Source organism: Spinacia oleracea, chromosome 1 (genome assembly GCF_020520425.1).
Source record: "Spinacia oleracea cultivar Varoflay chromosome 1, BTI_SOV_V1, whole genome shotgun sequence".
NCBI lineage: Eukaryota > Viridiplantae > Streptophyta > Magnoliopsida > Caryophyllales > Amaranthaceae > Spinacia > Spinacia oleracea.
Window position 1 is genome coordinate 42,525,734 of NC_079487.1, and position 16,220 is coordinate 42,541,953.

At 44.4% G+C, this 16,220-nt stretch overlaps 1 protein-coding gene and 1 long non-coding RNA gene across 2 annotated transcripts; both read left to right on the forward strand.

The window, feature by feature from the left end:
• Positions 1–931: 931 nt before the first annotated feature.
• Positions 932–2,523, forward strand: LOC130465844 (uncharacterized). The gene is made up of 2 exons (XR_008925863.1): positions 932–1,197; positions 2,326–2,523. It is a non-coding gene; the product is annotated as an uncharacterized lncRNA (long non-coding RNA).
• Positions 2,524–5,515: 2,992 nt separating this feature from the next.
• On the forward strand, positions 5,516–9,487 carry LOC130465845 (uncharacterized). The gene is made up of 6 exons (XM_056834676.1): positions 5,516–7,598; positions 7,682–7,840; positions 7,927–8,244; positions 8,327–8,467; positions 8,537–8,644; positions 8,728–9,487. The coding sequence occupies exons 3-6, from the start codon at positions 7,999–8,001 to the stop codon at positions 9,031–9,033; spliced, it is 801 nt and encodes a 266-aa protein (XP_056690654.1). The 5' UTR covers positions 5,516–7,598; positions 7,682–7,840; positions 7,927–7,998; the 3' UTR covers positions 9,034–9,487.
• The last annotated feature ends 6,733 nt before the right edge of the window (positions 9,488–16,220 follow it).

Here is a 16,220-nt window from a genome sequence, read left to right on the forward strand (position 1 = left end):
ATATAATATATATATATATATAATATATATATATATAATATATATATATATATATATATATATATATAGAGAGAGAGAGAGAGAGAGAGATTTACACTCAAATGAAAAAACACCTTAAAATAAGAAGAATGAGAAGGAATCCGGAGCATCCACGTGGTCGGTCAAGATCTGTAATACCTCGTATTTTTATAATATTTATAAGTATATTTTATTATATTTATAAAGCATTTTACGATTAATTCGCATTTAAATAATATTTAAATGTATTTTATTTAAATGTATTTTAATTAATTAGAATATTTATTATTTTAATTAATTACGAAACGAATTTAATTCTTGAGTCGGAAAATTAAATGGGTTGCAAATGATTTTTAAAGGCTTCAGGTTTTAAATGAAAAGTCCAATTCGTTTTATTAAACGAGCCCAATTAAAAGAATTTAATTCCAAACTCTTGGCTAGCCCAATCATTTAATTGCTAAGCCCAATCCTATTTTCCTAAGCCTAGCCCATTAAAAATAAGGAGCCTATAAATAGGACTCCTCATCATTAAATGAGCCCCTAAAATTCATAAACCCTATTTTGCTTTGCTTTCCCATCACTCTTCCTCTCTCCTCTCCATCTCTTTGCTCGGCCTCACGCCCAATCGGCCTCACGCCCACTCGTGCTGCACCGCACGGCCTTGTGCCCTCGTGCTGCACGCCCTCGGCCTCGTGCCCTCGTGCTGCACGCCCTCGGCCTCGTGCCCTCGTGCTGCACGCCCTCGGCCTCGTGCCCTCGTGCTGCACGCCCTCGGCCTCGTGCCCTCGTGCTTGTCTCTCGCCCACACTCCCTCTCGTCTCTCTTCTCTTGCCCGCAGCCCGCAGCGAGCACTCGTTCCCTGCGCTGCTGCCGTCCCTTGTTGTTGCTCGTGTGCTCGCGCACACCTTGCTCGTCCCCTTGCTTGTGTGCTCAGCGCACACCCTTGCTCGCCCCTCTCACTCGCACGCTGCGCCAGCCCGCGCGCGCTGCCCTGCCCCTTTGTTCGTCGCCTTGCCGTGCGCGCACCCACACACGGACGTGTGTGTGTGTGTGTGTTGTTCGTGTTCGTAATTCAATTCTTGATTGTTCGTGATTGTTCCGTGCTACAGGCTGGATTGGAGGTTATTTCTAGTTGAGTGCTCGTTATTGCAAAGTGGCCCCTACGCTTAGGTATTCAAGGTACGTACAAGTCTAGGGCGACCACACCTTTTGTCAATGACATTACATGATTGTTGATGATCTGAATTATATTATGTGGATTCATATATGCTTTGGTGAACGATCATGTGGATTAATGTTATTGGAATTATTGAATTGTTGGTTGAACAAGCATGTTGAGATTATTATGAGTATGGATTTCATTGTCAATCATGTTGTTCAATATTTATGCATGTATGGTTTGTTTCACATGCAAGGGATGATCATTTAATTGTATGCTATGGTACGGGTTGTCTAGCATACTTTGAGCCAATTATTCGTACCTCGTTGTACTGTTTATTTTACCACATGTGAAGGGTTAGCTCATGTAAGCCACCGCACATGTAGGGTTCAGTTGGGAGTATTATGTATGAAATGAATTAGGATTTGTCGTGCAAGGGCACAACCCCTCATGTTAATGTGCATGATGTGGAGTCTCACTTTGGTGAGGAGGAACATGGTAGTAATTTCACAAGAGTCTTGCTTGGTTGATCACAAGTCTTAAAGCATTAAAATGAGATTGTTTTGGTTGTCGTTTATTAATTGTATGTGTGTATATTGTTGAGTGTTGAGTTCGCCTTCAAATAAAATATTAATAAACGTAAAGTGCAACCGGAACAAGCTTCAAAACTCTTGGAACGTATATACCTTGAGTATGAACAATGGGGGGGAGTCTTGCCGGAAAGCTCGTACTCCTACTAATGATACAAGACGTTGTTTCATTTATAATATGCGCAGGAATTCCGTCGGTATGGCCCGACACTCGGTATGGTCCGATTTTATTATTTATTATTTGGTGTATGGTTGGCTCCCATCACCTTTTCCTTTATGGAACTTTCTTTTGGCCCGTTCAAAGCTTATTCTAATTGAATTGTGAGTCAAGAGTCGAGTCAAGAGTCGAGTCTTGTATTCATGATTGATTGTTTATTATTATATGGATTTTGCATGTTGATTAGTACTTAGTGAGTGATGCATGTTTTAGTTTCACTCACTCTATGCTTGTAAGTACTCAGCTTTTGCTGACTACGTGCTTTGTGTGTTTTGGTCATGGCCTTTACCTTAATGACCCTATGATGATCTATCATTTGCACTTGCATTGATGGGGAGTAGAATAATATAGCAGGTTGGTAGATCGGAATCATGTGGCTTGGGATGATCGAGAGAGTTGCATGTTTTCGTATACTTTGAAACTATTTAATAATACTTTAATTATGTTTGAAATGTTTGAACTATTTATGTTTTGGTTTTGGGCCATTATGGTTCCGAATTGTAGGAGGCCTCGATATTTCATTTATTATGTTTTTAAAAGTTAGTTGACATTAAATTCCGCTGCGTAATTCTGGTAATAGCCTTAACCGTTATCACGGTGGCGGTAATACTTTAGTAATTCCTTTATTTTAAGTTGGAAAATGATTTTATAAAAGCAAGGAATTATTAGGGTGTTACAAGATCAGATTTGCTCATTTGAAATTTTTGCTCATTTAAATATTTTTTTACTCATTTGAATTTTTTTTTGCTCATTTGAGTTTTTTTTGCTCATTTAAACTTCGTTTTGCTCATCTTGCCGAAATGAGCAAATTTTACAAAATCTTCTTTACTACTGAAACCAACTTTTGTGCCCAAAGTACGGAACGACTTTCCATCGGCCCACAGGTGAACGAGTTAGCTCAAGACCTATAAAATTACAAAGTACAAACCCAAAACACAGTACAAGACTCACCATGCCAGCGCGAGGCCGCTGAGACAAGTGCCAATCCGGCCGAAACACCAGGTCGGAAGGGATCCAACCAGTACTAGGGAAAGCGGGCGCATCTCAGGGAACCATACCCCCGCCTGGCGCTTTTATTGTAACCGCTTCATCATCCGAAGAATCTTCCTCGGCAGCTCGAACCACAGATGATTCAGCGAGTTTCCTCCGGGTGTGACGAGGCATACTAAATCAAGTAGCATACAAAGTGTCAAAATTCTAAACTGGGGGCTATCCTACGCTGGCCTATGCAAAGTATTCGAAACAACAATCCCCAGTGGATCTCTAGTTCAAGATACAAATTCCTACACCAACGCCTAGGGTACCCACGCCGAAGCAGGTATACGAGTTCTACATCAACGCCTAGGCTATCCATGCCGAAGCAGATACAAGTTCAAAACAATTCAAAAGTACAAGTTCCAACAGTTCAAGTTCAAGTGGCTATTGTGAGGGGGTCGAAAAAGCACGAGGCTAATGCGTGACCTCGTCCCTCGTGGGTGTGACGATTCTTTTTATTCAATCAAGTGTAATTGGATTCCATGTGAGTATACACCCAATTGACTAGTAATATAGGAGTCGCCATTCAGTTTTTAATGACAATGAGAAAAACTGACAAAACCCGGTTAACGTGACATAAAGGGAGTGAAATTATGTTTAACCACGACGGCCGTAGGTTCCCTTGTGATCCCTGGTGTGGGGATCTATCAATATACACCCACAAGGTAGAGATTGAGGGTTCGGGGGACTGTAACTACCGAGAGGAGTACTTCGCTCGTCGATAACTCCAGAGGCAGGATATCCTTACTAGCTCAGCATAAATCATTGAAGGAACATGCGTTAACTATTAAACTAATCTGAGTTGATTTTAGCAATATGCAACATATAATACTAATTCGATCGTGATTATCTGATTTAAATAGCATTAAGGGACCTAGCATGATAATCCGATTTCCCAAAAATATTATATTTGTTAGGCGTGATAGAACAATCAGATTAGGTTAGTTTAACAGTTCATAAAAAGGGCGAGGAAAGCAGTTAAATCATCGAAAAGGGACACATTACGACGCACCCTTGAGAGGTGCGTCACGGTTCTCAGAAAACTAACCACTTTGACTTTGCTATTTCTCCTTTTTATTTAACGAATCTCAATTATGGGACAGGATACGTTCTGTTCGATTTATGGATCGATTGCGACAGAACGCGTGAACAATTTCGCAGCGAGAGGCTTAAGCTAAGGGTTGGAGTCAATACTCAGAATATAGTTATGTGTTGTGTGTGTTCTTTTCACGTCGAATTTAGGGGCCTATTTATAGGGAAGAGTTCGTGGAAAGATAGAATTGCAGAGTTCTAATCCACAAAGAATTAGGAAAAAACACGTACCCAGGTATTTTCAGCGCCCAGGCCTGGGCGCCGAAGATTTCGGCGCCCAGAGCCAGGCGTTGAAAATAGGGTCTGGGCTGTTTTCTTTAGTCAGATTCGGATTCCTGAAATCCGTAGAGTTTGAGATTAATTCGAGTCTTTTAGCGCGTACCAATTTTGTGACGGAATGCGTCTGGGCCCGTTACGAACTCTAGGCTCGTTAGGATTTCAATTAATACGTAACTCTTATTTCCGAATCATATAAGGAATAGGATTCTCGCAGTTTTCTATCTCATTTAGGATTTATGTTGGAATGCAACACCTAATTCTGACAGGTTTCTATCTTTTATGATTTGCCACTTTTAGAAGCTACCTTTTACGGCAGTTACTGTTTTTAGCAGGTTTTCATAAATAGCAGGTTTCGGGTGAAATGAAAAGGGGAATTGAGATTCATTTATTTTATAGGAGATGCGTTGTCAAGTGGAGATTTATGTTTTCATCATCGAACCTTTCCCTTGCGGGAATGGGGACAAAAGTAGGTGTCTACAGTTAGCCCCCACTTTGACTGAGTCTTGGAGTAAGACGATGGTCAAAGTATTAGACGGAGTGCGTCACACAAGCCATGGTGTATTGTGACCTGTTTTGCGAGGGTCTCACGAGCCCCCGAGTGATAACATTTGACTTAAGGGTCATCACTTGAAATGATGACATATCCCTCACGTGTCATTGGGACTTGTCAACTGATAGTATAGAAACTTCCTCACTTTTTCATTGGAAGGATCTAAAGGTGCGTAGAAACTCCCTTACTTTGTCATTGGGAGTAGCTACAGAGTTTTTCGAAATCAAAGCTGTAAAGTGTAATTGGGCCTGGCCAAGCCCAATCACGAGGTAAAAACGTTTTGTAAAGATTCTCATTTTCAGGGCTAGCTAAACGAGAAAACCCCCTTGTTTTTATAGGACGTAAAACGAAGGAAAATCCAGCACCCTTGTTTTTATAGGACGTAAAACGAAGGAAAATCCAGCACCCTTGTTTTTATAGGACAGAAAACGAAGGAAAATCCAGCAAAAGTTATCACCGCAGCGACTAAGGACCTGTGCGGTTTAATGGCGCAGACCCCGCCGGCTAAAGATGGCGAGCCTGTCCGCTAAGGGTGGACACGCCGTCCGATAGAAGTGGACGAATCTGTTTTTGAAATTTGAAAATAAGGACCTACGCGATTTGTGACGTAGACCCCGCCGGCTAAAGATGGCGAACCTTGTCCGCTAAGGGTGGACACCCCGTCCGACAGAAGTGGACGAATCTAATTTGAAATTTGTTTTGCTTTTTTGAAAATAAGGACCTACGCGGTTAGTGACGTAGACCCCGCCGGCTGAAGATGGCGAGCCTATTTTAAATTTGAAGACTTTATTTCTTTCGAAAACTGAGGACCTGCGCGGCTACTGACGCAGACCCCGCCGGCTGAGGGTGGGCGAGCCCATTTTGAATTTCTTATTTTGCCTATGTAGAAGGGCTTTTGTGATTACAACCTGTTGGTGGGTCGTAATATTTCCTGATTAGATGTGTCCTATAAGTGGGTCCACACTGTGTATATTTTTGTTTAACAATTTTTTTTTTTTTTTTCAAAATACCTTTTTTTTTTGGGGAAGAAATATCAAGATAACGGATATCTTACACAAAATAGGGGAGTACGCGTGCCCGACTCGCTGTCTGGGAAGCATTTTCAGCGCCCAACTGTGGGCGCGAGAATTTCTAACGCCCAGAGTTGGGCGTTGAAAATGCGAAGGGGGGGCTGGTCTTTAAATACGCGGACCGTCTCCTTCCTTTCCCATTTCCACCATTTTCGCTCAAACTCTTCACTTCTTTCTACTGATTTTTGCTCGTTTCCTTCACTTTTCTTCACGAATTCTACTCCAAATCACTTCCTAATCTTCCCAACGTAAGTAATTTTCAGTAATTTTGAGCTTTTTTGTCAATTTCAGTATTTTTGTCAAGTATTTTTGTGCATGAAATTGATTTGGGGTTTTTTGATTTTGTGCCCCTTTCCTTCAATTAGATAGTTGGAAATGTTCCACATAACATGTTAATTAGTTTGTGCATGTTAATTTTTGCAAGTATGTTGATTTTTGTTGAATTTGGGCATTTTCATGCTAGCCCCCAAGTATACCTACGACCCTAGTTTTTTCTTATAATGTAGGTGTTCTTGGTATATTGCTTGCGTTCCTCATAATTCATGGGTGACAAATTATGGAAGAATTTTTATTTTGCTGGAGTTAATTTTTACTTAGGGAATTTTTCTAAGTATGAACTTAGTATCATGTTTTTAGGGAACAAAAATTGTATGACTCCATTTCATGAGTGAAATGCACTCTTTTTTAAGGATCGGTGTGAGTGCCGATTTTGTCAAAGGTATAATGCCTTGTTGTATTGTTGATCAGCATGTCTGACGAGTCGTTACCCCATCCTGGTGGCCACGAGGAGCGTGGCATGACGCGTCAGTCTACTGGCGCGGGTCCCCTATGGGTGGGCCCTGAGCTCTACGACGGTCGTGATCTGCACTACGACCTAGAGCACCACGTGACTTCCCGCCTTCACGCGAGGAGAGAGACTACGGTTCGCGGCTATGGCGCAGCGACGAGTGAGACCGTTTTTAGCTACCTAAGCTCGGATGCCCAGGCCTTGGTGAGGGCGAGCTCACTGTTTCCGGTGGTTGAGACCTTCTGGGAGATACTGCGGCTTAACATTTCCCTGTCCTTTCTGCGGTCGTTTATGAGGTGGTGGTGGGATACCACCAACACCTTCCATTTTCCTTGGGGCGAGATGACGATCACTCCTAAGGACTACACGGCTTTGACGGGGTTGACCTTTACAGGGAACCCCGTTCGTCTGAGGTCGGATGGCCCATCGCCGACTGTTGCTGAGGGTACCAGGCTCCTGGGCTCGTGGATGGGTAGTAGATTACCTTCGTACCAGCCCCGTGGGATACCTTTCGCTGACCTGATGTGGGCTTTGGAGCATGGGGTAGAGGAGTCGCCTTCGAGACAGGCTCGGCTGTTCTACCTCCATTTTATTACTTCCACTTTTCTATCGGGTCCGACTGACACCTTTGACCCGAGGTGGATAGGCATGGTGGAGGACGTGTCTACACTGGGTGACTATCACTGGGGCGATTTGGGCTATGCGACGCTTGTCGGCCAGATGAGTTTGTCGGTGCGCGACTCGGACCCGAGTAGACGTCACTTTGTAATTACATTAGCGGGAGTGCCGCGTTTGATCGAGGTATGTGCCTAGACTTTCTTTTATTTTCTCGCTTTTACCGGGCCTCTTTTTTTTAATGTTTTATTGTCCTTTTCTTTTTGCAGCTGTGGGCCTTTGAGCACTTACCTTGGCTGGCTCCCCGAAAGGGGTAGAGGCCTTTGGAGTTCCCTGCCGGTCGCCGTTGGGGTTGGAAGAAGAAGCTGACAGTGCGTCCACCGCCCGATACCGTGTGGGATCTTATCCGGGACGGGAACCCTGAGCATGTACAAAATCTTATCCTCTATCTCGTATTTCGTCATTCTTTTTTATTTTCTATGTGCGAGATCTGACTGCGTTTGTACAAAAACAGGTGGTTTGGACCCCATGGCTCTCTTTTAGGGGTACCCATGCTTCGGTCGGGGATAATTATGCCCTGAGCCAGATGCGGGTCTTGTTCGTTGGCCACCGGGACCCTGTCTGGTACCTGGGAGAGCGGGTACGTATGCAGACGGTCGGGGCTTTTTCGGTGCCCAGGCCTCCGCCTGCGACCATGCTGTCTACTCGCTCGATAGGAGAGTCGTGGAGGGTCCACTCGAGGACTGGCGTGCCGGCGACGGAGTTGGTGATAGAGGGAGCTAGCTATTACCAGTTTATCCAGGATTCTCTTCGTCTCCCGGAGCCTGGCGCTGTAAGTTGCCTCCTCTCTTCGTATTGATTTTAGTGTTTTCATGCTCGTGCCCATGTGTTTATGCCTACTGTGTTTTGTGCAGGAGTGTCCAGACCCTTCGTTGGGGGGATGGGTGCTTCCCGATGCTCGGATCTCGTATACCGGAGAGAGTGGATCCGAGATTGTGGAGACTTTCCCGGAAGACCGGGTTTTCCATGCTCCGCTCCCTGAGGGAGTACAGGCGGTATGCACCTTTTATTTGTGTACTCTTCTTATATTTTTTCTTTCTTTTTTACTAACATTCCTGTTTCAGGTTCCGGCCCGTACGACCAATGCGATGGTGGGGGTGATCAACCGGTTGAAGTCCGCGTTGGTTCGAGCTCGGTCTGCACTTTCTTGCAGGAGCCCCCACTCTACTCGGGTAATGTGCCCTCTTTTTTCTTTTGATCTGTACCTTTTGTTTGGCTTTCGGTTATTCACTCTCTTTTTTGTCCTTTTTTGTAGACGGCGGCTGGACGTGCCGGGGCCGACGACGCGAGTCCCTCGGGCGGGGGACACGGTCGTGAGAGAGAGAGGGCGCGACACTCGCCCCTACGGCATCGCCGTTCCGACGCGGGGGTGAGTTCTTCCGGGGAGAGGTCCGAGCCGGAGCGTAGGCGACGTTCCGTGTCGGTGGCCCGAGAGCCTAGCCCCGAGTTGCAGTCACAACCTCATTTTTGGGGTGACTCTGGCTGGGGGCCCTCATACCACGGGGAGTGGAGTGGATGGACCGGCGAGGCTTGGAGACATGGAGCCGATGACGAGTCTTAGGCTTACCTCCTGTTTTGTACATATTCATTCTTGTATTCCGCGTGTATATATATATTTTTTTTGCGATTTTTGGTGCAAGAATGTTTTGAGCCTTCCGTGGGCTTTGTTTTAACATATTATAGCAATATTAGCTTTCTAAACCAACGACGAATTTTGAAAAGGAAAAGACTTTCGTAAAAATAATGAGTTCATATAAGAGTGCACACATATTTTTAGACTAACCGACTACTTGGGGTATTACATATGCATGTTCACTATTTTTTTGTTTTTTGCCGATTCGTGCCATACTCCTTTGTTGGGCTTGTTCCTGGAAATTCTTGTGGCTTTGTTTTTTTTTTTTTCATTCTATTTGGTCTTGCCCGTGCATGGGTTAGGGTAGAGTGCCCTTTGCAATATCTTTTCTTCTTGATGCGTTGCATGACTTTATTATTTTTTTAATTTTTATTGGACCGAATCCTTGAGAAGGATTGCCTACGTATCTTGTCAGAATTAGGTCGCGCGTAGTTCTAGCTTTTGAGAAAATTTTTGAAAGGGTGTTCATTACACGTCTGCTTCCCCCCCCCCCCCCCCCCCCCCAAGTGTTCGTGGCTCTTTTGAGGGTTAGAAAAAGGAGTACGAACACTTGCAGAAGCGGGAGGGTAGGTGGCAAGAGAGAATGACGCCCGACCAAGGGCGAAGGAAATATCGGCGCCCAGGCCTGGGCGTGAAAAATAACAGCGCCCAGTCCTGGGCGTTAAAGTTTTGTCCTTCACTTTTTCTACCTTATCGAGTTTTATGCCGTTTGCTTAGAGTAATGCGCATAATGTTTTCTTATAAGTCTTAATGTGTTTTATTAGATGCCTTAACTCTGGACTGAATTTTATTAAATATGGTACTTTTTTAGTTTGGTCTAAGTTCGTGAGGTTAGCGAATTCCGCTCCATCTATGTCAGCTAGTTGGACTGCTCCGCCAGGTAGGATGGTCTTTACAAAATACGGTCCTGTCCAGTTAGGCCAGAATTTTCCTCGAGGGTCTGCAGTAGGTGCGCGGACTTCTTTTAATACAAAATCGCCTTCTTTGATATTTTGAGGTTTGACTCTTTTGTTGAATTGCCTTGCGATGCGCTTTTGATACACTTGCACGTGATGTAAAGCTCTCAACCTCCGTTCGTCTAAAAGGACGAGCTCGTCGTACCTAGCTTGAACCCAATCAGCTTCGGGTAGCTTGCTTTCTAGGACGATCCGGAGGGAGGGAATCTCCAACTCGACCGGTTGAACTGCTTCCATTCCGTATACCAAGGAGTAGGGTGTTACTCCAATGGAGGTGCGGATTGAGGTTCGATAGCCCCATAATGCGAAGTATAATTTGTTGGGCCAATCCTTATAATTTTCGGCCATTTTTTCGATTATGACTTTAATATTTTTGTTGGCCGCCTCTACCGCGTCGTTCATCTGCGGCCTGTAGGGAGAGGATTTATGGTGTTTGACATGATATTTTTCGAGCAGGTCTTGGACTTCGGCCCTGAAGTGGGAACCTTGGTCACTTATGATTTCATGTGGAGCCCCGTGTCGACAGAATATGTTCTTTTCTAGGAATCGAGCGACATGTTTGGCCGTTAATTTTGCATAGGAGACTGCCCCTACCCATTTAGTGAAGTAATCAATTGCGACTAAAACGTACTCGTGTCCCCATACGCCTGTTGGTGTTACCTTGCCGATTATATCTATACCCCAGGTGGAAAAGGGCCATGGAGAAGTGAAGGTGTATAGTTCTGAGGGAGGCAAATGGTTAAGGTTACTGAAGATTTGGCATTTTGGGCAAGTTTTTACAAAGTGATGACAATCAGTTTTCATAGTGGTCCAATAGTACCCTGAGCGGGATATTTTTCGGGATAGCATTTTTCCGTTCATATGGGGTCCGCACACGCCGTTATGGTATTCCTCCATTAGTCTTTGGGCTTGGTTTTGATGGACACAAAGTAACTTGATTTTATTCGGCGTGTATTTGAACAGTTCTCCCAGAATTATGCTATATTGTGAAGCGAGGAGGCGTAGGGCCTTTTGTGCTCGCGGGGAAGTGTTTGGGGGGAATTCCCCACTTGTTTTGTAACGAAGGATGTCCGTGTACCATGGTTCTTCTTCGGTGTTTTCAGGTTCGGAGTCTATGGAACAACAATAAGCCGGCTCTTTCCTTCGCTCGACCCGAAGGGTCATTCCGTCCCATTCATTCGGGATGTTGAGCATTGAAGCTAGCTTTGCTAGTGCATCCGCGAATTGGTTGTCGTCTCTTGGCAAGTACGTATACTCGATTTTTTCAAATTGCTCGACTATTTGGTCTAAGTGAGCTTGATATTTTGAGAGACTAGTGCTTCGGACCTTCCATCTTTTGGATATATGGTTGATTATTAGGGAAGAATCCCCGAAGACTTGTAGATGTTTGACTCCGAGGCTAACTGCGGCCTCTAGCCCAACTATGCAGGCCTCGTATTCGGCGGCATTGTTCGTGGCCTCGAAGTCAAGTTTGACGAAAATTGGTATATGAGCTCCTTCGGGACTGACTAGGAGAACTCCGACGCCGCATCCTTTTTGGTTGGACGCGCCATCGAAGTATAGTGTCCAATAGTCGTCTCGTATCATCAGAAGTTCCTCCTCGGGGAGGAGGTAAGCTTCCGTGGTTTCCTCATTCGTGGCATGCTCGGCCAGGAATTCGGCTACCACTCTTCCTTTGATTGTTTTTTCCGGCATGAATTTTAGGTCGAATTCTGAGAGCATGACTAGCCACCTGGACAGGCGACCATTTAGGGCGGGCTTTTCGAACATGTATTTTAAGGGATCTAGTTGTGACACTATATGAACAGTGTGGGCCAATAGGTAATGTCTGAGTTTTTTGGATGCCCAGACAAGGGCGAGACAGGTTTTCTCACGTTCTGTGTATCTCGTCTCGTACTGTATGAACTTCTTGCTCAAGTAGTAAATGGCTCGCTCGGATCCATGTACACACTGTGAGAGCATAGCTCCTGCTGCAGTATCCGTGACGGTTAGGTATAGGCGTAAAGGGATTCCAGGCAAAGGCGGGGAGAGGACGGGTGGTTTGCTTAGGTATTCTTTGATTTTATCGAAGGCAGTTTGGCATTGTTCATCCCATTCGATCTTTTCTTCATTTCTTAATTTTTTGAATATTGGCTCACAAGTCATAGTAAGCTTGGAAATGAACCTACTAATGTATTGCAGCTTTCCTAGGAAGCCCCTTATCTGTTTTTCAGTTTTTGGTGGGGGCATTTCGGTAATGGCTTTGATCTTAGATGGGTCAATCTCGATTCCTCGCGTACTAACAACATATCCTAGCAATTTTCCCGAGGTTACCCCGAACACACATTTTTGTGGATTTAGTCTCATGTTATGTTTCAAGATTCGGGTGAAGAACTTTTTAAGTGTCGGGAGGTGACCGTGCCGGTCTTTAGATTTGACGATCATGTCGTCCACATAGACCTCGATTTCTTTATGTATCGTGTCATGGAGTAACGTGGTGGCTGTTCTTTGATAGGTGGCCCCCGCGTTTTTCAAACCAAAAGGCATTACAGTGTAACAATATGTTCCCCAAGGGGTTATGAAAGTTGTTTTTTCCATGTCTTCTTCTGCCATGAGTATTTGGTTATATCCGGCGTACCCGTCCATAAAGGAGAGGAGCGCGTGCTCTGCGGTGTTGTCTACTAGTATGTCAATGTGAGGTAGAGGGAAGTCATCTTTGGGACTGGCTTTGTTGAGGTCTCGAAAGTCTACGCACATTCGCACTCGTCCATCTTTTTTAGCTACGGGGACAATATTGGCCACCCATTCTGGGTAGTTGGAGACTTTTATAAAGCCGGCGTCTAATTGTTTAGTGACTTCTTCTTTTATTTTCAAGGCTATCTCTGGTTTGAGCCGCCGTAGCTTTTGTTTTACTGGCGTCATTTTGGGATCTAGCGGAATTTTATGCTCAGCGATTTCTCGATCTATTCCTGGCATGTCTTTGTAGGACCAAGCAAAGACACCCTCGAATTCCCGCAAAGTGGAGATTAGATCGGCCTTTTCAGTGGGAGTTAAGGTGAGGCCAATTTTAATAATTTTAGGATTTTCTTCCGTTCCAATATTTACCGATTCTGTGTCCTCAATTATAGAAGTTTTGAGTTCTTGTTCACTTACATCTTTTATTAGTTCGGTATATTCCTCTTCTGGCTCTTTTTCGTGCTCATTAGTGGCGAGACATTCTGCATTATTACTCGGATTTTTAAGCGGCACATACTCAAAAGTTTTGTTTATCTTATTAAAGTCATGAAGCATTACATCAAAAAGATCTCCCGGGGTGGAGATTTCCAAGTCTAAACTATTTTTGGGAGGGGTTACAATTTTGCTAGGTTCGGACACGGAGTCAGACTCGGATTCAGACTCTAATTCTTCGTACATCGGACCCTCTCCCGCAGATATCTTGAACTTCATCCCACGAGCGTTAGTCCATTTGAAAGTCTTGCGCCACCCTCGTTGGATTTGGTCATCTTTTGAGGGTGATGGAGCGATCAATTTAGTAGGATCGAACACTTCATCTTGGAGAGCTAATGCCATAATTTCTGTTTCTTTCTTCGCTCTTTTCTTTTCTAACCCAAACAATAGCCCGAAAGCGTGTGAGTTGGGGAGCGTTTTTGGCATAGCATGGTTCTTTGGGGCGAGTGGCCTTTGAGAACGTAAAGGGTCGTGTCCCAGAGCATGCATCTCTTGGGTTTGTGCGACCTCTAGGTATAGATGTTCGGGATATGCTTCTTCCATCGCATTCCTTGATGGCTATCACGGGCAAGTACTTAGGGGCCCTGCATTATTGTTGTGGAGTAGGAGACACATTAGTTTGTTTCGTGAGTCGGTTTTTTTAGACATTCTATGACTACCCTTAAGTCGGACTAGTATATTTGGACTGCTATGTGTGCACTTTGAACTCTTTATGTTTTCGAAAATCTCTGCCCGTGTGACATTCATGATTATTTGCATGGTCGACTTTTAGTGTCGAGCATTGCCGTCGTAGGAGGCCTAACAACGACGCAAAGAGTTATTAATTTTTTCGCGAGTTGCTTTTGAAATCGAGTGCTTTTCTTACGCCCTTGTAGCAATTCTTTTTATGAACATTTTTTTGCGCTACATATTTTCCTTTCGCGCGGGCACCGAGGCTGCTGCGCCTGACCAGAAGGCCAAGCAGCAACTTCAGCGCCCAGCGAGGGGCGTGAGAATTTCTGGCGCCCAGCCAGGGGCGTTGAAAATGCGTCCCTGGCTGGTTCTCGTTTTCTGTCTTCTGTTTATGCGACTTCGATTTGCGTGCTTTCCTGATAACATCCTTTACGCGTGGCAGCGTTTGTGGGATTCGTTACAGGCCATCCCGAGCGTCGCTTATTTTTGTGGCGATCATTCGGGTTTGCGGAACACGTGTTTCGGTATAACTCTTTGGCAAATTAGTCTATGAATGTTTGGGCAATTTTTAAGGTCGTTGGTTTTCTAGGATAGTTTGTCACACACAATCACATATTTCGCTACACATAACTACATTACAAACATGGATTTGAAAATTAAATATGCCACGTAGTTTGTGATAGGCTTCTATGGGTAGTTTATTTGCGCCTGGCTTGGTACCGCTTCTATCGTAGATCCAACACATGCCCCGGTCGAGGTAGTGTCTTCAACAGACGAATTTCGCTCAAGAGGCCAACCCGCAAGTGCAAGCCAAGGGGGCATGCAGGCGAGAGGGACCTAATGGGCGAGCGATTGGGTTCGGGATAGGTGTACTACCTGCACAAGTACCGAGTGGGAAACATGCGCGGCGTATGCACACCCCTATTGGCGAAAAAATGTATCCTTAGTCCCAACTCCCGAGGGAGCCGAGATTCGTTATGCGGTTCTGCCCGTTCACATTAATATGCTTATTTTCAGGTCGCCCCAACTTGATGGGGAAATAAACGCGGGGTAGGATCGTTTCACCCTTCGGCTATTTTGATTACCTACAAGCACGAGTATTTCCTTCACTATCCCCAGTGGAGTCACCATTGTGAGGGGGTCGAAAAAGCACGAGGCTAATGCGTGACCTCGTCCCTCGTGGGTGTGACGATTCTTTTTATTCAATCAAGTGTAATTGGATTCCCTGTGAGTATACACCCAATTGACTAGTAATATAGGAGTCACCATTCAGTTTTTAAAGACAATGAGAAAAACTGACAAAACCCGGTTATCGTGACATAAAGGGAGTGCAATTATGTTTAACCACGGCGGCCGTAGGTTCCCTTGTGATCCCTGGTGTGGGGATCTCTCAATATACACCCGCAAGGTAGAGATTGAGGGTTCGGGGGATTGTAACTACCGAGAGGAGTACTTCGCTCGTCGATAACTCCAGAGGCAGGATATCCTTACTAGCTCAGCATAAATAATTGAAGGGACATGCGTTAACTATTAAACTAATCTGAGTTGATTTTAGCAATATGCAACATATAATACTAATTTGATCGTGATTATCTGATTTAAATAGCATTAAGGGACCTAGCATGATAATCCGATTTCCCAAAAATATTATATTTGTTAGGCGTGATAGAACAATCAGATTAGGTTAGTTTAACAGTTCATAAAAAGGGCGAGGAAAGCAGTTAAATCATCGAAAAGGGACACATTACGACGCACCCTTGAGAGGTGCGTCACGGTTCTCAGAAAACTAACCACTTTGACTTTGCCATTTCTCCTTTTTATTTAACGAATCTCAATTATGGGTAAGGATACGTTCTGTTCGATTTATGGATCGATTGCGACAGAACGCGTGAACAATTTCGCAGCGAGAGGCTTAGGCTAAGGGTTGGAGTCAATACTCATAATATAATTATGTGTTGTGTGTGTTCTTTTCACGTCGAATTTAGGGGCCTATTTATAGGGAAGAGTTCGTGGAAAGATAGAATTGCAGAGTTCTAATCCACAAAGAATTAGGAAAAAACACATACCCAGGTATTTTCAGCGCCCAGAGCCAGGCGTTGAAAATAGGGTCTGGGCTGTTTTCTTTAGTCAGATTCGGATTCCTGAAATCCGTAGAGTTTGAGATTAATTCGAGTCTTTTAGCGCGTACCAATTTTGTGACAGAATGCGTCTGGGCCCCTTACGAACACTAGGCTCGTTAGGATTTCAATTAATACGTAACTCTTATTTCCGAATCATATT